We start from the raw sequence: 22,906 nt of genomic DNA, 5'->3' as shown, positions 1-22,906 counted from the left end.
TATAAGAACTGTTTTAAAGTGAAAATTATCTTTGGACATTTTTTAATATATTGTGTTAATTCAACCAGGAGTCATATTGCTTTTTATTTTTAACTATTTGAAGCTTTGGTTTTTTATAAACAAACACATTAGTGTTATAATTTTAATATCAGAAGCCCCTTATTAATGTTATGCCTTTGAATATTACCCCTAAGAATTCAGGGGCTCTTAAAAACACAAAAGTGGGATTATAAAGGACTTCAATTTTAACATTACTTTTTCATAGGGGAGCTGCAGATTTATTTCTGTGATAACGCTCTGAGGAATATGGAAGTTTGCATGTGTGTAGGGGGCGCTGTGCTAATGAGTGGAAACAATAAGTGAACACTGACCAGTGCAAATATTATACGAGAGGGGTGAGTTTTTAACTAGCTCATACTTATTACAGAGGGATTGAAAACCTTTAGTTTAAATGGCACATTCAATTTTAGATAGTCATTATGTTACAAAAACATTTGTTAGGACCAAGGATATACTCAAAGGAGTCTTTTGAAATAATATTGTCATACCTAATATATTATCTTCATTTATAAACTGAAATTTGAGTTTTTAGTAGATATCAATAGGCCCATCAAAATATTACAATTACCCCTTGCAATAAAGACATTTAATCTTATGTTTGACTAACATGAGTGAAAATACCACGCATATTTTAATAGTTACCAAGAAGTTGATTTTTTCAGTTGAGAACATTTATTCCCGTGTATTTTGAGTGGCATAACTGTAGTATGCCTCCATTGAAATCTAACTTGAAAACCCTTAGAAGAATAGATATCACAGGCAAAGGTAAGGTGGTTTTTAATCAACTTCGTATTGGTGGTGGGTCCATGTTTTGGAATCATTACATTTGCTGTACCAGGAAGTTTTCTTTCTTTAATTCACTTAAACTTATAGTTCTTTAAAGGAATAGAAAATGTATTAGTATAAAGCTTTGTCACATTATTTGCTTATCTTTCATAGTATGGTATGTATCTCTAATACTTAAAAATCAATAAAAACCAACACTGCCTGGGATAAGACAGTGTCCAGTGAGTAACTGAGTTTGAGTTCATGATGCTCTGCTTTGCTGCGCATTTCATAATCATGCAGCGTAAAACCTAGATCTGAATTAGTCATGATCAGCCTGAAGTTTGAGTTAAAAATAATAAACTAAAACCCATAAGTAGGAATCTAGTGGCTCTGAGTGATGAACTATTCTTTCTAGAGGCAAATGCATTAGTTCTTTTCTTCTGTATCTAACTATTCTATAGGCACAAAAAACAGAAGAAAAGTAATAATACCATTATATCATGACTAAATAATTAATGATGAAATATTCTGAGAGGCTAAATTTGTAGTAAATGTGTTCTCTTCTAAATATCATTCATGCAGTGCAACAGTGTTACCAAAGGGAGTTACTCTGCCTCTTCAGACATCCAGCTTATTTAGAGAGAGGGAGTGGGCATAAAATAAAGAGAAAATGCTACTTTAGCTGGAGAAATTAAAATTAATTAGTTAGGTAGTGTATGCAGCTTCTTGTAGAATTTCTTAGTACCTTAAGATCTGTATTTTATTTTTAATGTTTTAAACATTTTAATATCTAGATAAATCTCTCCATAAAACATGTCTGTCAAAAAAGCAAGAATTTTTAAAATCATTATTAAATAATAAGTTCAAATAAATGCCTACCTTTGCAGTTAATGGCCTCACTATAACTTATTTTTGTTTATCATTTTCTTGTATTTGTAAAATATGATTACCATTGCTTAAATTTTTTATTTTATCCTGTAAGACTAGAAATTACAGATGTTCTGCATAGTTTTAAAAATTAGCATAATTTTACTTAAAAATGAATTGAGGAGTCAAGTCTATATGGGAGCATAAGATTTGAAAGTTAACTGATTCTCATCTTGTAAACCTGTTCCCAGAGATCTCATCGTAGATGTAGAGCTTCCATTTTGCTAAATTCAACAAAGATGTATTAATTTCCTTCAGTATTCCAGACTGATAAATGCTGCAAATATGCAAAAGACATGAACCCCATTTTAAGGAAATCCATAGCTTTAAAACATTTTCAATAGGATACTCACAGATACATACGTACACTGTTCTTAATTTAGATCCAATTTTTTACATAAATTAAGAAATGGCCAGGAATATTGATTTCCTTTTATTTTAACTTGATTATAAAATCTTATATATCTGGTACACACAAGTGTCTGTGTATAAATATGTCTTCAATGTATATGTATTTTTTTTATACTAAAAATATTCACTGTTTATCTAAAAGCCAGTATTACCTGAACATCCTGTGTTTTTATTTGCTCAGTTTGGTAACCCTATTTCCAACATAAATGCTCACTCTGCAACTGAGGGCTGGCTTCAACCCCACAAAATCCCCATGGACTAAGAGAGAGAAAAAAGACTAATTCCCCAAAGTAAAATGTTGATTTTTCAAAACAATGTGAGTTATATTGGACAAGCAAAAATAAAAAATGTTCGCTCAGGGTATTACCTATCAAAAGTAAAAGAAAAACTCTATGACTCAACAGTTAGATTTCTAGGAATATATCATAAAGATATGTCTTCCTACTTTTCCAAAATATATTCATACAAAGATATTTTTGGAGGGTTTTTGTATCTCAAAGCAATTTCATGTCATTCGAAAAGATTCTTGAAATAATTCTTTCTTACAGTGATTATTATGTAACTGAAAACTAAGAATGAGTTAAACAGGTATGTGTTAAAATGAAACATTTATTTCTGCATTCAACAAATATTTATTGAACAATTATTATTGTTCCAAGCACATTTTTAGATGGATATAGCAGTGAACAAACCATACAAAAATCACAGCTCTCAAAAGATTATAGATCTTAAAAATAAATTACTAGCTGGGAAATGTTTGATTCAATTTTTAATGTTTATATTTGTGTAGATCAAACACGTATACAAACACGCACATGCCTTACATTCATTGAAATTTTAGAATTACTACAATTATCTCTGGGTACTGGAATTGGTATCTGGTAAAAAAGGATGATTGTATTAATTCATAATTATAACACAAGCAAGTAATTCAATTTCAGGAAAGTGAAGGAAACATTTTGGAGTTAGGCATTTTACAAAAATAGTATTTAATCCTCACACTGGAAGATATTTGCTATTTCCCTTTTAGCTACATGAGGAATTTGTGGAGAGTTGAGTGCTATGTTCTAAGCTTATAACTAGTAAATAAAAGAGCTATAACTTTAAATTAAATCTGTCAGATTCCAAAATTCAAGCCCTCTGAACAATACAAGGGACTTCAGAAATAGCCTGAGTTTGAATAGGTTTCATTCACTAATTGGCCACTTATAACGTAACCTATGAATCTGTTTGTTGTAGGGGGAATATGCTGCATCTCATGTGCTATTATGACAATCAATCATTATTTGATGTACCGCTTAGAAAGAAAAAGAAAACACTGCCAGTTAACTGTGGCACAGTGCTCTCTTGATACCAAGAATATTTCTTTTTTTACTTATTGAAAGGAATCTTACAGAATTACTAGGTACACATTTTATTACATATCATTCTCTTATATACAATGAAAGCAAAGATGAAGCAAACTAAGCTGGTTACGGTATTACCCAAACTTGTTTACAGTCGTAGTCCAGTTTTTCATAAATCACTTTTTGCCTCAAGAAAACAGTTTGCTTATTTAACACAATGTCATTGACTAGAATAATCAAGTTTGTGTCTGTGCAAGTGATGACAACTGTATCGTAACTGCCATCTGGTCAGTAGTCATTGTACAATTTCATTGATTGTATGACATCAAATTTCAGGGATTATTAAAATGTGAAAACAAATATGTCTTAGAATCAATAAAATATGGTAAAGCCTACTTTATAAGTTTTCGTTTTGGCACTAAATGAGTTAAACATGCTAAATCACACCCCACTGCCTATTACTTACCAGACTTCAACAAAAGTTTGCTGTTGTTGTAGTTGATATGTGAAATAAAGAATGATGAGCGGTATTTTATGCATTAATATTAGTAACAGCAACTCCTGTATATCTTGGATTCTTTTCCTCCTCCCTATCTGCTCTAACACAGTGGTTCTCAATTCAGTAGGACTTTTAGAATCATCTGTGGATCTTAAAAAATATATTTATATATCCCTGGGTGCCACTCTGCTGTTCCACACCCACCAGACCAGGAAATCAGTATTTCTTTGAGTCTTAGCTTGATAAACCTATTTTTTAAGCCCACAGTTGGATTCTAATATGTACCTTTAGCACTGAAACTCTCCTTTGGTTCTACACTTAGAGATATGGGAAACGACTGAATGATTTTCCAGATTGGAGTTCAGTGACTCGAGTTAAAAGCATCTGAATTTTAAACCGTTAATTCTACTGCTATGTTGAGACTAGAGTACAAACAGACACCTGCAGACACAGGGAGACAAGTAAGGATGTTACTACTGTGCCTGGTGAGAGATGGTGATGGCTCAGATCAAGAGGTGGCAGTGGGCATGGCAGGAAGTGGTTGGATATGGATATGTTTTGAAAATAATAACCAAGTTAGTTGGATGGGGAGGTATGAGATGGAGTTAAAACAAGCATGACTTCAAAAGAATATTAAACCAAGCATGACTTCAGACTTTTTTGTTTGAGCAACTGTAAAGTTACCATCAACTGAGACAAAATTGACTGCAAGTAAAATTGGTTTGGAGATAGGAGTTCAAGTTTTACATGCTACGTTTGAGGTGTCTGTTAGACATTTAACTAGACAAGTCAAGGAGGCAGGAGTTGGTTCTGGCGCGAGGAAATAGATCTGAATAGGAGAGATAAATTTGAGAATCTCAGTATATAGATATAGGTGGCATTTAAAGCCATGGGACTGGATGATCTATTTCACCAAGTGATGAGAAAGAAGCCCTGAGGCCTTCAAATGCAAAGTTACAGGCTGAATGTTTGGGTCCCCTCCCAAATTTCTGTTTCAGTCCCTCAACCCCAATGTGATGATATTTGCAGATTAGGTCTTTGGGAAGTATTTAGGTTCACATGAGGTTGGTACAGCCATAATGGAATTAGTGTCCTTATAAAAGTTGAGAAGTCCCAAGAGCATGTTCTTTCTGCCAGTACACAGAGAGAGGCTATGTGAGCATGCAGTGAGGTGGTGGCTGTGTGAAAGCCAGGGATGGCCCGGTCTAAGAACCAAGTCTGCCAACACCTTGATTTTGGACTTTCCAGCTTCCAGAATTGTGAGAAATACATGTCCCTTGTTTAAGCCACCAGGTCGGTGGTATTTTAATTATAGTAGGTGAGCTAAGGAAGTCAGAATCATCAAAGGGTGCTGTGAAGTGGGGAAAAAACTAAGTGAATGTGGGCTCCTGGAAGGTGAAGGAACACTGCATGGAGGATAGAGTTATCAGCTGTTTCAAAGGGTAGAATAAAATTATAACTGAACACTGGCCATTGGATTTAACACTTGAAGATAATTGGTGAACCTTAACAAGAGCGATTTGAATGGACTGATGGCTATGAAACCTCCATTGATGTGAGATTAAGAGAGAATGGGAGGAGACAGCTTCCAGAACAACAGCAGGCGGAGCTCCACAGGCCTCCAGTTAGAATTGACAAACAACTGTAACTTGTGGAAATCTGTCTTTTTTTAAATGTTAATTTTAAATCTCTGGAATCTGTCCTAAGTGAGTACAACAAACGAAGAAATATTTACTCAGGAAAACCTACTAAATATCAGTTTAAAAAAAAAAAAAAAAGCAAGTCTGTCGCATTTGAGCCATGACCTGCTTTCTTCCTACCCCCTCTTCATCTTAGTATGACCAGCATTTCTTATCCCCTTCCCCGCCCAGTTCTTTACTGCAGAGGTTCTATTCCAGGTAAAAGCAGTTGAGATCGGAGGCTCACTGTTTTCACCAGGCCCCCTTTTATAACACAGAAGCTCTTTCCTAGGGACAGCAGGCTGAGAGTACCAGGTCCCCAGTTGCCCTCATCACAGCTTGCTCACTGAGTGGAGATTTCAGGCTAGGAGAGACAATCTGGAAACACAAGAGGCTATCACACCTGTCAAGCACCCTCCTCATGAAACAGATGAATTATTCAAGAGAGATATGAGCCGCTGTCCCTACTACCAGCTCTGGAGTGGTGACACGGACATTTTGCCTAGAATGAGAGGCAGGTTGTAAGAAGAGAGATTCAGTCTCCCTCTAAGTGAACTGACTTTATTTGGGACAAATTGTGAATAAGTTCAACCCTAACGTTTCTCTTGAAAACAATGGAGATTGTGGTGGTAAGTGATATAGATGAGACTGATAACTCTGTGAGGACAACAAGCTAAACCATAAATCAGCTATTTGAACTGGCAGAATTCATGAACTTGAATATAGGTCAATAGAGAAACATGAAGAACAGAGTGGGGAAAAGAATGAAGAAAAATAAACACAGCCTCAGAGAGATACAGAATACCATTAAGTGACCAATATTTGCATAGTGGGAGTACCAGAAGGAATGGAGAAAGAGAGGAGCAGAAAAAATATTTGAAGAAATACTGGCTGAAATTAGAAAATACCTTGAGATCAATGAAAATGAAAACACAACATAGTAAAATTTATGGATGCAGCTATAGGAGTGTTCAGTGGAAAATGGATAGTGACACATGCAAATATTTAAAAGAAAACAGATTCTAAATCAGTAACCTAATCTTCTACCTTAAGACACTTAGAAAAAAAAGGACCAACTAAATATAGAGCTAGCAGAAAAGAAAGAACATAGTAAGGGTTAGAGCAGAAATAATAGAGAACAGAAAAACAACAGAGAAAATCAATGAAAACAAAATATGGTTCTTTGAGAGATCAACAAAATTGACAAAATAGCTCAACTGACCAAGAATGAAAGAGAGAAGACTCAAATTACTAAAATTAGGAAGGAAAGAGGGAATATTCTTACTGACCTTTCAGAAATAAAAAGGCTTCTAAGGGTATGCTATGAACATCTGTATGGCAGCAAACTGGATAATTTAGATGAAATGGGAAATTCTTAAAAAGGCACAAACTGTGAAAACTGATTCAAGAAGAAATATAAAATCCAAATTAGACCTACAACAAGCAAAAAATTGCATTAGTAATTTTAAAATTTCCCACTTGATGGATCAACATCCTGTCTGCAACAAGCAGGTCGAGTGCCCAGATCTTGCTTTCTAATACAATTTTCTGATGAAAGGAACCAGGGCTTTTTTGAGAATTGGCTCATTCTAGAACTGGAACAGGAAATACACAAGCTGAGTTTGGAGCTTCTTGTAGTGCCAAAATTTAAGGAATTGTTCAAACACCCCACCCCCCATGCACACCCACATGCACACACAAGCACTGCAATAATGAGAGTCACTCAAGGGGACACTAGAGCCACCAGGGACAGCCCCCATGATCAAAACTGGAAAACTGAACGGTAAAATAGTTTCAGATTATAACCCAAGTATAAAATACATATCAGTGAATCCATATTGATATAAACAAGTGATTGAATAAAGAAAGAAATGGGGAGAATTGATGTTCTCCCATGCAGAAGAATTCCAAATAATTTATGCAGATACTTTGCCTGTAAGTAAGTTGCATAGCTGCACACTCCTTAAGTGTGAGCTGAATATAGTGACTTCCTTGCAAAGAATACAGTATTAAAAGAGTTGAAAGAGTAAAAATGGAGTCAGTTTACAGTGGAGAAGTCTGGCAAACACTGCCATAGCCAGGTGATCAAGGTCAGCATCAACAGAGAGTAGTCATGGTGATAGTGTGTATGTTTGATATGATACGATAAGAATGGGACTGTGTCTCTGTGGTCTTCCCCTGAAAACCCATAACTCTAATCTAATCATGAGAAAAACATTAAACCAGTCCTAGTTGAAGAACAATATCTGATTCTAAAAAGTACTTGATCAGTACTCATCAAAGCTGCCAAGCATTAGGAGACATGACTACTAAATGTAATGTGATGTCCTAGAAAGAATCCTGGAACATAAAAAGGATCCTAGTTAAAATCTAAGAGAATCTGAATGAAGTATGGACTTTGGTTAATAATACTGTATCAATATTGGTTCATTAATTGTTACAAATATACCATACTAATGCAAGTTGATACTAATAGAGGAAACTAGGTGTAAGACATACTGAAATTTCTGAAAAATTACTTTTTCTGTAAATCTAAAATTATTATGAAATAAGGTTTATTTTTAAAAATATTCACAAAGAGAAGGCTAGGTTCAGCTTGCTCAACTGGTGAATCCTACCAAACATTTAAAGAACTAATACCAATTCTCCATACTCTTCTAAAAATTAGAAAAGGAAAGAACACTTCCTAACTCATTCTACGAGGCCAATATTATCCTGATACCAAGTACAGAGTGAGGCATCCCAAGAAAAGAAAAGCACCAACCAATATCCCTTATGAATACACACAAAAATCCTCAACAAAGTGTTAGCAAACTGAAACCAACAGCACATATACGCTATGACCAAGTAGGATTTATCCCATGAATGCTACGTTGGTTCAACATATGAAAATCAATGAATATAATACACTGTATCAATAGAATAAATGACACTAACCACATGAGAGTCTCCATAGATGGTAGAAAAAGCATTTGACAAAATCCAACAGCCTTTCATTATAAAACATTCAACGAGGTAGGTGTGAAAGCAACCTTAACCTGATAAAGGGCACCTACAAAAACCCCATAGCTAGCTAACATCATACTTAAAGAATTATTCCCTAAGATCAGGAACAAATCAAGAATGACCACTCTTAACACCTCTATTCAGCATTGCACTAGATGATCTAGCCAGGGCAATTAGTCAAGGAATTGAGGTAACAGCCATCCAGATTGGAAAGAAAGAAGTAAAACTATCTCTATTTGCAGATGACATGTTTTATATATAAAAATACTCAGGAAACTACTAAAAGATTTTTAGAACTAATAAATGATTTCATTAAGGTTGCAGCATATAGGATCATTATACACAAATCATTTATATTTCCATATACTAGCAATGAACAATCTGAAAGTAAAATTGATAAAACAATTTAAAATAACATAGTAAGAATACATTACTTAGGAACAAATGTTAAAAAAACAAGTATAAAATGCATAGTCTGAAAGCTATAAAACATTGTTGAAAGGAATTAAAGAAGACCTAAATAAATGGTAAGATATTCTTAGTTGATAGGTTGGAAGACTTTGTATTGTTAAGATGGTGGTACTTCCCAAACTGATCAATAGATTTAGTGTGATCTTCATCCAAACACCAGTTGTCTTCTTTGTAAAAATTGACAAGTGGATCCTAAAATTCATATGAAAATTCAAAGGACCCCAAGTAGCTAAAACAATTCTGAAAAAGAAGATCAAATCTGGAAGACTCACACTTCCTAAGTTCAATTTACTGCAAGGCTAACTTTATCAATTTGGTGAGCTACTGTCATAAGGATGGACCTATAGATCAACAGAATGGAATGGAGAGTCCAGAAATAAATCCTTATATTTACAGTCAGTTGATTTTCTGCAAAGATTTTAAGACAGTTAAATTGGGGAAATATGAGTCTTTTCAACAAATAATGTTGGACACCTGGATAGAATAAAGCTAGACCCATACCTCATATCATCTACAAAGATGAAGAGGGGTCAATTGAACTATATGTAAGAGCTAAAACTATAAAATTGTTAGAATAAAACAGAGGAATAAAATTTCTTGATCTTGCAAAGTCCTCTGAGATATGACACCAAAAACACAAATGGCCAAAGAAAAAACAGATAAATTGGATTTCATCAAAATTTTAAAACTTTTGTGCTTCAAAGAACACCATCAAGAAAGTAAAAAGACCCTAAAGAATGAGAGTAAATGTTTGCAGGTCATTTATATGATAAATGACTTGTATCTAGATATATAAAGAATGTTTACAACTTAATAGTAAAAAAAAAATTGATCCAATTAAAAATAGACAAAGTATTATGAATGGGTACTTCTCCATAAGAGATGCTTAAGTGGCCAATAAACACATGAAAAGATGCTCAGCAGCATTAGCCACCCAGGAAATGGAAATAAAAGCCACAAAATACCACTTCACACCCACTAGGATGGTTATGATCAGCAATAATATATGTTATTATTCACCAATATTTATCACCACTAATTACCGATATTCACCAGTAAGTATCACCATTTATCACTATAAATGAAAGTAATAAATTAAGTGAAGATCTGGAGAAATTGAATCCATCATACATTGTTGCTAGCTATGTAAAGTGATGCAGCCACTTTGTATTATAATCTGGCAATTCCTCAAAAGTTAAAGTTTCCTTATGACCCAGTAATTCCACTCCTAGGTGTACACTGAAGAGAAGTGAAAGCATAGATCTACACAAAACTTGTACACAAACATTCATCACAACATTATTCATAATAGCCATAAAGCCAGACCTCCCAAATGTCCATCGACACATGCATGGATAAAGTGTGATCTGTTTGTAAGTGGAATATTATATTGTACTTAAAAAGGAATGAAGTACTGATAGATGCTATAACAATGGATGAACCTTGACAACATTAGACAAATCTATAGAGACAGAAAGTAAATTCATGATTGTCTTGGGTTGTAAGGTGGCTGGTGGGTGAGGAGTTGGGGGCTGGATAGTAAATGATTGCTAATAGATCCAGAGTTTCTTTTTGGGGTGATGAAAATAATTAAAATTAGATTGTGTTGATTGTCACACAACTCTGTGAATAAATTAAATATCATTTAATTTACACTTTAAATGGGTGAGTTGTATTGTATATGAACATGTCAAAATTGCTGTTAGAAAAGGAGAGAGAGAGGAAAGGAGGAATGGAGAGCTCCAAGTATAGATAACCCTTAAGGGGTATTTGCTTCAATTGGGCCTTTGTACCTACAGAGTATATACACCCTCCACTCCTGCCTTTTGTTGTGGAGGAATTTACTTTCAGTGGTTCAGTCTGACACTAACCTTTCCACTTCTGCACTGGGTAACAGTCATTGAATTGTGTAGATAAAGCAGCCATATAGTTGATTGAACTTAAAACAAAAAAATCACACATTTTAACTGGTTATTTAATCTTGGTGTCTTGTAATGTACATGAAGTTTTAATTAATATAGTACAGTGAAGGAAGTAAATTACATCTTATCCTTGAAGTCTAATGCAGATGCTTCTCATTTACAATCGTTTATATGGGTCAATATAAAAAAAGAAACAGAAGTGTAAAAGGGAAGACCATTTTTGTTTTATTTACATCCACCAGATGACTAGGGACTAATATATTCTCTCTCTTACATCTAAATACCTGGTTAGTAAAAAGGAAATTTTCTTTTATCTGAATTTGCATTGCTTGTGCTAAAATAATACCTTTTTCAAAGCAGCAGTGTATGATCTTTTTTGTATTGCATAAATTATTGTGGAATGATGGAGATAGAATTTCTCTGAATTATATTAACATCTAGGACTTGACACATTAAGTGTTGAATGCACAAGTGATAATACTACCAGCATTCCATATTAACATCATTCATATTTTATAAGTAGTTTTTAATACAGAATTTCCCCCATTTAAAGAATGTGCCATAATTTTCACATCTGTGTTTGAGCACCCCTCCTCCTTCCTCCTGCTGCCTCCTACTATGCACCACCCCCACCATACACTTTTTTTTGCCAGCTGTATACTATTAATACTTCAGTATTTATATATACATTTAGACCTAATACTTAATGTAACAGTATGTGTAATTTTATGAGCTAAAATTTCTTCTCTTTATAAACTTTTAAAATATATTCTACTGGTTCTAATTGGAAAGAAAATCTGCTTCTAGCAACTTTTTTTTTAATTATCACTTGAACGTAGTTACTGTAATGCATTCCTTATTAATTGTCCCAAAATAGTTTAGTTATCTAACAGTATATAGTTCTATCACTGTGTATTTTTATTTCAGAATAAAAGCGCTTTTATGATAAGAGCATCCTGAAGAATTGGTTTTCCTAGTAATTCAACCATATTATAAGGAACATGAAAATAGTAATAAATTTAAACATCTAGATATTGTACAACTTCCATCACTAGTAGAGGGTTACTGTAATAGGGATTCTCAATGAAAGAGGATGTTTCAAAACAGCATAATTTGAAAAAGCCTACTCTGGTTGATTTTGATGTTCCCTTAAGAGAGGTAATTCTCCTTTCTTTCTGTCCCCAAGAGTCACATTATATACTGGAAATAATACTAAATTGGCATTTGACACATTCTGTCATTATCTAGAAATTACCTGGTATTCTTGTTATATAGTATATTGTATTTATTTATTTTAAAATTCTTCTAATTTGCTAAAATGATTGTCATTTACAGAAATGAATCATATACTTTAATTGTGATATTTAGGAAAACCCCTATTAGAGTTGTATATTAAATGAATTCTTGAATCTAATATTGAAAATGTTAGCTATTTTAGTATATTAATTAATTTGAGTCTGAAGTCATTGTTACATTCCAGCCAATGCTTTAACCAAGGGCAAGCAAACACAGCTTGATTCTTTATTCCCACAGCTCATTCAGACTCATTTCATATGGCCAATTGGTTCCTGTTCTTTAAGTTACTAAGGACGAACACAATTTTTCAACCTCTCTTTTTTCCTAGACACTTGTTTTCCATTTCCTTAGTAATTTGATATGACAAAATTTTATTCTAGTGCTGGAAGAGAGTTTTACAAGTAATTCTTCTTTGTATTGTGTGTAAACATGGGCAGATTGCTATCAAATCAAACATCATTTTTGTTTCACTTTTTGCATTTTGTCTTAATATGTTTTTAATTAGTGATATATCTGTTTCAGAATTCAAAATTTGCACCTGTTTCCTAGTCACTTAATTTTCTCCTCCTCAGAGCCAGTCAGTGCTACTAGAGTGTTTTATTTTTGTATTCTTTTGAAGTAATTTAATGCATACACAAGTAAATGTGAACATACATTTTTTTCCAACATTGTTTACTCTAATGCTAGCGTACTATATGCACCCTTTTTGTCAGATTTTAGCATTTAATTTAAAAATTCTAATGAATTCGTGTAATTCTAAATTATCACTAAATGATATTTCATATCTAATTATGAGTCAAAATATATAAACTGATATTTTCATGGTATATCACATTTTGATCATTTGAAAACTTTTTTTTCTCTTTACAATTTATTTCTACAGTGGAATCATGCACTTAGAATATTCTTTCAAAGAGATTTTTGTAAAAATTCCAGGATACCACTCTAGCTATGTAATTCTGAGAAATAATTCTTAAAGCCACGCTCTGATAGAGTACCTCTTAAAAACTCATTGCTCTGACTCGTTTATAATAGCCATATAAGGAAAATTACTAAGAATTTCAGTAACAGATTTAAGGCACAGCAAGCTAAATTATAATCTTAGAGAGTTAAATTAAAATATTGGCAAACTGCCTTAGGCCATGTTATAAATTCTTTGAAACATGAATCAATGGAAAAATAATAGTAAATTTGACTTCTGCTATTTTTCCTTCATTTGAGTTAAAAATAACTATATGTAAATAATTAGTTTTTATGTTGATGTAGATAGAAAGACTATATAATTGTAGGTCATTAAACCATGCAATTCTGAGTTGTACTATAGCATTGTGTTAAAGGCTAGTGTGGACTTACGGCACTCAAGTCCTGGTCATCCACCTAGTGCATTTAGAGCAGTTTGTATCTACCTACCTTAGCCCTATTTTCTTTCTTTAGAAATTGGCTTACAATGATTTTGAGGCACAAACTCTCCAATTGCTAGTAATTTACAATAACATCTGAATTTAGAATCTACACATGATCAGTATTTTCAAGTAAAATATATAAGATTATAATTAAAAACCCAGAAGTCATCATTTGTATTGGAAATTTCTCTTTTGGCTATATTTTAAATTATTGCTGTCCATTAAATTTTTCTACAAATATAAAAGGATATTTTTCTTTAAAATTCCAAGTTATTACTGTAAAATAACATTAATTTCAATACAATGCAGTTTAGCAAGATCCTAGTTAGTCTACTCCTTTGAAAGTGCCTCACTAAAGATACTAGCTTCTCATTCCTTCCTAGTACATCCTGAAGTACTGACGGTGGACTCCAGTGAGGTTTATAGTTGGAACATTATCTTTGACTTTCAAAAATCATACATAATTGTTTAAACAACTCTATATAAAGCCCATAATTTTCTAATCAAAATGAGAGAAATACACTATTCTTAGAGGCTGGTTTTGTATTATATCATTGAATAGAAAACATTTATCTCAAATAGATGTGGACAATTTATTGTTACTTTCAAAGTAGTTATTTGCCTAACAGATGAGCTAACATGAATTAAGCAGTAAGTCAGCTTTGCTTCCTTTAGATAATTAGTAATTTACATATAACCTTTGGCTATTCTTTTATCTTAGCTTATTGATATAAGTTGCATAAAAATATTTTCTATATAGAAAATGCTTTGAAATGCAAAATCTAATTAAAATGCACTATTATTTTAGGACAATTGTGTTGCTGCACGATACTGTAGAGGCTATTATGAGTATTTGAGGAGTCTGAATGGATTGTATAAGGAAGCTAAATTGTAACCTGTATGGACTACTGTAGGTTATTTTGTCAATTAGTTGAAACAGGTGAAACTGCCAAAGTACGTAAAGTATTTTATTACGTGTACCATATTTAGAAATAATGCTATTATCTTCATATTATGCTACCTAGCCTATTTCATGTCAAGATACACAATAAAAGGATAAGTTTGTAAGATAAGCTAGGTAGGTAGGGAGGACTTTTTGTGAATGTGGATGTCCTTGCCCAGGGGCTCTGACACAAACCCCTTGGAGGCTTCCCCCAAAGTGAGGGCATCAACATATTTATAACCAATTAATTGCGCACGAGTTGGCGAACCATACATTGATTACTGGCAACTGAAATCCAGTTTTGGAGAAAACATGGTAAGTGGTGTAACCTGTCTGCCAGCTATGTCATGCAGAAAAGTATTTGTCAAGAATATCATGTTTTCTTAACACACATTGTTTAGCTATTACCCAATATTGGGTGAACAAATGTTGCATTTCGTTTTAAAACTTTGAAAAATTCTTACACCTCTAAAGATTGTAGAATCTTGTGGAAACTTATGCAGCTAGATGATTATTTTCTAGAATATTAGTATCTTGGATGATAGCTTATTGATAAATAAAATAGATAAAAATAAATAAAGTAAAATTTTACAAATTAGAGTTAATGCTTATTTAGACTGTGCTCTCTTTTTTCTTTAATATGTGTGATGAAATGAACTACTGTGTTTTAAAAATTTTTTAAGATGCATTTGGGCATTTTTTCCCCACAAAAACATCTCATTTTATTGTAGAGATTAATTAAAAATTAGGGATTGCCTAATTAAATTTGTTTTCCATTTTGATGAATCTATTTTGACAAGAAATGCACATATTAATTAAGAGTACATATCAGATGAATTGGTCAGGGATGCTGTGCATGCCAACAACCTATTAAAAGATCAAGAATTGTTAAGATTCATTTCACTTAGACCTCTCTGTTGATAGTTTTAGCCTATTTTTAATTGAAAAGTAAAATCATACACTGATTTCAAAGTCCATGTTAAGGTGTAATTTTAGATCAGTGCAGGAACATATTTTGTCCTTATTTCATGAAGACTTACTCATTTTTTACATCTCATAATTAGCAAATTATCTGCTCATTAGTGAAAACTAGGAGGCATTTTAATAACAGTAAGTTTAATTAGGATGGTGAAAAGCAAATAAATCCTCTAGAAAGTGCTTGCAAGGAGAGTGATGCATAATAAGTAACAATCACAATGTCTGTGATTCTTTTTTTGTTTAACCTTTAGAAAACCTTTATAGCCTTGCTACTTGATGAGTGAAATACTTGTTGGCAGCTTGAATACTATCATCCTTTATCTAGTTGTTACTCTACTTAATATGCCTCATTATTGTGCTTAGAATTACTTTTTATTTTTCTTAAGATAAATGTTTGTTGGATTTCAAATGGAGGTGACTTTGACACTGAAAGCTGGCAGTTAACGATAACAGTGGAATAACTTTTTATGAGTGTGGGTACATAGAATCACGTCTGGCAGAGGTAACTGTCATACATAGTAAGTGGCCAGCTCACTTTGTGCAGGCTATTAAATCTTAGTGATATGTGTTATTTCAGCTGGAGGAAAAAGGATATTATGGTAAGTCCTTTCTCAATATTGAAGTTCACTAGAAATGGAACAAATTCTAATTGGCTTCATCTTTTTTTATGCCAAAAATTTAATATTGAAAGTGATCTTAATAATCTGAGTATGCGAGCATTAAACCAAATAAAGCATATCCACTGAAGATAGGACATCCGATTACTAAAGTCATGTTTTAGCTTTTTTTTTTTTTTTTTTTTTTTTTGGTATGGTAGATTTTAAATTCCAACAACATCACTTTGGTACCAGTATTTTCAGTTAGTACTGACCATAAAGCCATATTGATAATGTCTACAGGGAGTGGATGTTACCCTAAATTTTTTTTCCCAGCATTTAGATCCTAAATGTAAAGCTCTGAGCAGAGTCTCATGTTTGGCCAAAACTCACATTTATCTTCACATCATATATGATGTGAAGAGTAAAAGCAAATGTAGGCTCTTCTGAATAATTTGAAATGGATTTTGCAGTGTATGCTTTTATTTTAATTAAATTTCATTTTAAGATAAGTAATACATTTACATAGTTCAAAGATCAAAACAAAATAAACATTTACAATTGAGGAGTTTCACATCTAGCTATAACCTTGTCCACCCCTCCAGCCCGTGCCCCCGCAAAGCACTGTTTCTTATGTGTCCTTCCAGGGTTTTTTTGATGCAAATATCAGCAAATGCAAGTATGTAATCTTATTTGCTTCATTTCTTACATGAAAGTAATATATTTCTTTATTTCCTCAAACATGAGACATCATGCAATGCAATACACATTTTTATGTATTATCAAGAAAGAAATAGTGCTGGCAATTCAACAGTGACATGGCATGAATTACAAAGTGAATTACAATGTCAGAAATATTAAAATGTGAACTAATTCACATTTTAGAATGAAGAAACGTGGGATGCATCTTCTGCTACACATAACTTTTGTCATTTAACAATATAAATTCAATATCTTTGCACTGCAGATCTTCTTTATGCCTTTTTTTAAAGGTACATAGTATTTCATAGGATGTTTGTATCCTGGTTTGTTTAACCCCAATAAATGGACACTTACTTTTCTTTTAGTCCTTGACACTTTTTCATACAGGTTATTTTTTTATGTGTTGTAGGGTATATCTACAGTATAAAATCCAAATAAGAATGCTGGCTTAATGGTAATCACGTTTGTAATTTTTATGGCTTTTCCCAGAAAGTACAGTTTTACCACTGTATTTCCCCACCAACTTCTTGAAGAGTATGTCGCCAGACTTTGGATTTTTGCCAACTGATAAGGGAGAAATGGTATTTCAGAGTGATCCTAACTTGCACTCCTTGAGTAAGAGTAAGGTCAAGAATATTTGCCTATGTTTAAGGGCTGTTTGTTTTTCTTCTTCTGCACTCTTAATGTCCTTTGCCTACTTTTCTATTCGATAGTTGATTTGTTGTTCTGTATTTCTAGAAACTCTTTCTACTTAGGGAGATTAGCTTTCTTTTTCTCTGGTGTGAGTTGTAAGTATGTTCTCCAGCTTGCTATTGATTCTGTGCCTACTTTTTTTTTTTTAATATGAAGGTGTTATGTTTAATGTAGTCACATCTCTCAAACTTCTCTTTTGTGGCTTCTGGAATTTTGAGTCAGAGTTAGAAAGACTGCCCACCTCAAGATTTTAAGAGAATTTCTCATGTTTTCATCTAGAAATGTTATGGCTTCATCGTTACGTTTTGTGTAGACGATTGCTTTGGTGACCCCGCAATGACCCCGTGTCCAGATAGTGACACTCTGCGTGCTCCCTTTCTATATGGACTCCCGCCTGGGGCTCTGACTGCTTTGCGCAGTCAATTGTGGCTGTGGTGATGCTTTGCCAGTGCGAGGCCTGGTCCTTTGTTAAGCTGGCAGTTCTTCTTCCAACTGGGAAGCCTACTAATGAAATACTCCTTGGTACCCAGCAGCATGTATTAAGGCAGCCCCAGTTGAGAGGCCTGTATCAGGAAGAACCATCACCATCAGACAACAGCTTCAGTTGAGCTTGCATTCATCCCCAGATGAGGCAGAGTATCCAGGTGGCTGGACCTTTCAGCCCAGGTGAGTTCTCAACTGAGCCTGCAGTTGATTGCAGCCATCCCAGCACAGCAGCCAACATCAGGTGGGGCAGAACTTTCTGGATAACACGCAGAATTGTGAGAGAGAACAAACCATTGCCTTCAGCTGCTACATTGTTCCATACCACCTCAAAACTTCGTGGCTTAAAATGACAAAAAATCATTTGTTTGGTCATAACTTGGGCAGGGTTTCGCAGGGATGGCCCAGCTCTCCACCACGTAGCATCAGCTGAAGCAGCATCACTGGGGCTGAAGAATCCTCTCCTCTTGAAATAGGGCTTAGTGATAGGCTGGTCTTTGTCTAAGAGCTCAGCTGGGGCCATTGGCTAAGGGCCTCAGTTTTCCTGTATGTGAGTCTATCCACGTGGCTTCTGATTTTTCTAATAACTTGGTAGCCGAATTTTGAGAAGGAAGTAGTGGCAGCTGCAGCTTCTGTTAAAGGTTTGGCCTATAATTTTCACAGTATCACTTTAACTGCATTATATGGGAAATAGGAGTCACAGGACTAGCTCATATTCAAAGGTATGGAGAAATAGATTGTCCCATTTCTTTATGGAAGAAGTGATGAAAGTTGTTTGCACATCTTTAATCTACCACACATTTAAATATTTGATTGATCCAAGATCCAAATTTAGCTTTTAATAGGTAGCTATTAGGTTATTACACCTATTTATTGATAGATTCTTTTCTCTTAATATTTTGAGATGTTCTTGTTACCACATTCTGAATTTCTACAATTTCTGTGCTTGTTGTTTGCTTCCATTGGTCTGTCTGTTCATCCACAGTTACTGCATTGTTATAAATATTGAGGCCATGCAATATATTTTCTCTCTGGTAGGTTAGCTACTGCTCATTCTTTCGCTTTTATAATTTTATCTTGTATTTTTGCACAATTGTTTATACATAGACTTTACAAACAGTTTGTTACATTCTGGAGAAAAACAAAGATTAATGGTATATGTATTGATATTGAACTAAAATTATAAATTAATTTAGGTAGAATTGGTACCTCTATGATTTTGAGTTTTCCTATTCAAGGACATAGTACGTCCTGCCATCTGTTCTACTTTTATGTCCCCAAGGAATGTTTTAAAGTGTTCTTTAAGTAGATTTTGCATATTGCCTTTTAAGTTTATAAACACAGACATAAGACACACACAGGTTTGTGCAAATATAGGTATTATTGATTTATATTTATTAATTTAAGATATTTATGGGGTACTAAATTCTCTTATTGTTTGTAATCATTTTTCAGTTCATGCTTATGAGTTTCCAAGTACATAATCACATCAGCTGAAAATAGGTTTAGTCCTTCTTTTCTAATACTTATACCTTAGATTTATTTCTTTCATCTAATTTTACTGGCTAACGTCTACAATACAATGTTAGTGGTAGTAGTGCTGATAGTGGACATCCTTGTCTTGTTCCCGACCTTGGTGGAAACCTCTCCAATGATTTCCCATTAAGTAAGATGCCTTGGGGCTTTTGGACTGATTGATTAATTGATTTATCCATGAAATTATATTTAATCATAGTTCTATTTTATTGAGTATTTTTATTAAGAATTTGTATCAAATATCTTTTCAATATCTATGTAAATACATCATTTTCTTCTTAAATCAAGCAATATGTTATATTGTAATAACATTTTATTATATTTAGCCATCCCTACAATCTTGTAATAAATCCCCTTGGTCATGATAAATTATTCTTTTAATGTGTTCCTGGATTCTATTTGCTTGTTTAATTCAGAGTTTTGCATCCACATCTGTAAGAGATATTTATCTGTAGTTTTCTTTCTATGCATGTAATCTTTTTCAGCCTTTAGCATTAATATTATTCTCTCTTCATAAATAAGATTTGGAAGTATTCCTTCCTGTGTTCTGCTCTGGAGCAGTCTAAATACCATTGGGATTTCTGTTATTTTAAGGCTCGGTAGCATTCCTCTGTGGAAATGTCTGGACTGTTGCTTTTTGGAAGGCTAACTCTGACAGTTTTTTCTTCTTCTTCAGAAATTGTTGGTTTAGACTATTATAAGGATTATCTATTTTATCCAGATTATTAAAATCATTTGCATAATATGCTAAATACATGGAAACTTATAAATAGTTTATTCATTTACCAAAATGAAATTCAGTTAGAGCTAAATAACAAGAATATAAATAAGAATTTCTATTTATTTGAAATTAAGGAATACATTCTAAATAACCATGGGTCCTATACAACATTATAAAAGAAATTAAATAAATTTTGATTGAATGATAAATAAAATACTACATATCAAAATTTTGTGGCATGTAGCTAAAGCAGTGCATACCAAGAAAGTGGTAGTTTTAGATGCTTACATCATAAAACATGAAAGGCTGAAAGTTAGTGACATAAGCATCCACATCGAAAGTTAGGTAAAGAGCAAAATTAAAGTCACATGAAATGGACAGAATAAAATGGAAAGATAAAAGCAGAAATTAATGAAACAGAAAATGAAGTACAATAAGGAGATCAATGAATCCCCAAGTTGATTCTTCAAAAAAAATTAGTTAAATTGATAAACCCCAAGGAAGATTCATCAAAGAGCCTGCAGGGTCTTTACACACATGGTTCTCTCCACCAGAAATGCTGACTTTACTTGGGTTTCTTACCCTTTCACCTGTCAATACCTATTTATCTTTCAGGTTACAGTTCAAATGTCACTTCTTTAACAAAGATTTGCCTCATCATTCCAGATGAATATAGATTCCCGTGTTGAATTCATTTCTTCAGTAAATTTGGGTTCCATTTTAAGTAGAATAGGAAGCCATTAGATTTTATGCAGGAATTAAATTACATGATGTATGTTTTTAAAGATTGCTCTATACTCCCCAAAGTAATCTACAGATTCAACATGATACACATCAGAATTTTAGGAGACCTTTTTGAGGAAATTGGCAAGCTCATTCTAAAATTCATGTAAAAATGTGAAGAACCCAAAATCGCCTAAATAATCTTGAAAAAGAACAAAGCTTGAGAACACGTGCTTACTGATTTCAAACTTACTACAATGCTACAGTAATCAAGATAGTGTGATATAGGCAGACGATAGAACCATAAATCATTGGAATAAGACTGAGACTTAAAAAACACTCTTAGATTTATGATTGACTGCTTTTCAGTATGGCTGCCAAGACAGTTCAGTTGCAGAAAATGTCTTTTCAACAAATTGTGCTGGGACAACTTGATAACCAGATGCAAAAGGATGAATTTGGATCATTACATCAAAACTATATAAAAATTTAACTCAAAATGTATCATAGACCAAAAAGTATAGGATCTAAAGCTATAAAACACTTCGAAGAAAACAGGAGTAAATCTTAATTACTTTGTTAGGCAATGATTTTTTTTTTTTAGATATATCACCAAAAGTACAAGTGATAAAAGAAAAAAGATACATATTGAACTACATTAAAATGAAAAAATTTTGCACTTCAAAAGACACCATCAAGAAAGTGAAAAGGCAACCCACAGAATGGGAGAAAATATTTGCAAATCACATATCTGAAAAGGGTCTAGTGTCCAGAATGTATAAAGAATATTTACAACTAAATAATAAGACAAATAATCCAATTTAAAAATGGGCAAAGGATCTGACTAGACATTTCTCCAGAAATATATATGAATGGAAAGTGAGTACATTAAAAATGCTTGACATCAGTGCCACTAGGGAAATTCAGGTCAAAATCACAATGAGACTGGGGGATGTGGAACCCAGTGGGTACAGAGTTTCTGTTTGCAGTGAGGAGAAATATTGGAAATCATAGTGCTGATTGTCACGTAACATTATGAATGTAATTAATGCCATTGAATTGTATGCTAAAAAGAGTTAAAATGGCAAATTTTGGTATATATATTTTAGCATAATGAAAAAATAGTAAAAATACACATATACAATGAGATGCCATTTTATCTTAGTAGGGCTGCTACAATAAAAAAGACAATAGCAAGTGTTGACAAGGATGTGGAGAAATTGGAGCCCTCATACTTTGTTGATAGGAATTAGAAGTGTTGCAGCTATTTTGGAAAGCAGTTGTAAGTTTCTCAAAATGTTAAACATACAGTTACTACATGACCCAGCAATTCCACTCACTCCTAGGTATCTGCCCAATGGAAATGAAAACAGTTTTTCACAAAGAGATGTGTATGTGAATGTTCATAGCAGCATTCTTCATAATAGCTGAAAAAGTAGAAACAATCTAATTAGTCATCTACTGGTTAAGGAATAAACAAAATGAAAAGGAATGAAGCCAGACACAAAATAAATATTATATGATTATTTACATGAAATGTTCAGAAAAGGCAAGTATGTACAGACTGCCTAGGGCTAAATGTGAGAATGAAGAATGACTGCAAATGAGCGAGGTGTTGCTTTTTGGATGATCGAAATGTTCTAATGTTAGGTTTTGTGGTGATGGTTGCACAACTCCCTAAATATAGTAAAATCCATTGAATTATACATTATGGTGAATTTTATGGTATGCATATTATATTAC

At 33.3% G+C, this 22,906-nt stretch overlaps 1 protein-coding gene across 3 annotated transcripts in view; it reads left to right on the top strand.

Annotated features, from left to right (window-relative positions):
• ATRNL1 (attractin like 1) overlaps positions 1 to 22,906 on the top strand; it is a 631,157-nt gene that overhangs the window by 284,479 nt on the left and 323,772 nt on the right. Inside the window, exon 27 of one of the 3 annotated variants that reach the window (XM_074373562.1) lies at positions 266 to 1,079. The exons of the other annotated variants lie outside the window; for them this stretch is intronic. Within the exon in view, the coding sequence (XP_074229663.1) occupies positions 266 to 301 (36 nt within the window). The 3' untranslated portion in view covers positions 302 to 1,079. Of the gene's footprint in view, positions 1 to 265; positions 1,080 to 22,906 lie in introns of those variants that run through there. 3 annotated transcript variants of the gene reach the window in all.

This window comes from Camelus bactrianus, chromosome 11 (assembly GCF_048773025.1).
Source record: "Camelus bactrianus isolate YW-2024 breed Bactrian camel chromosome 11, ASM4877302v1, whole genome shotgun sequence".
NCBI classification, from domain to species: domain Eukaryota; kingdom Metazoa; phylum Chordata; class Mammalia; order Artiodactyla; family Camelidae; genus Camelus; species Camelus bactrianus.
The sequence above is the reverse complement of the archived record's forward strand: the minus strand, read 5'-3'. Positions and strand labels throughout refer to the sequence as shown.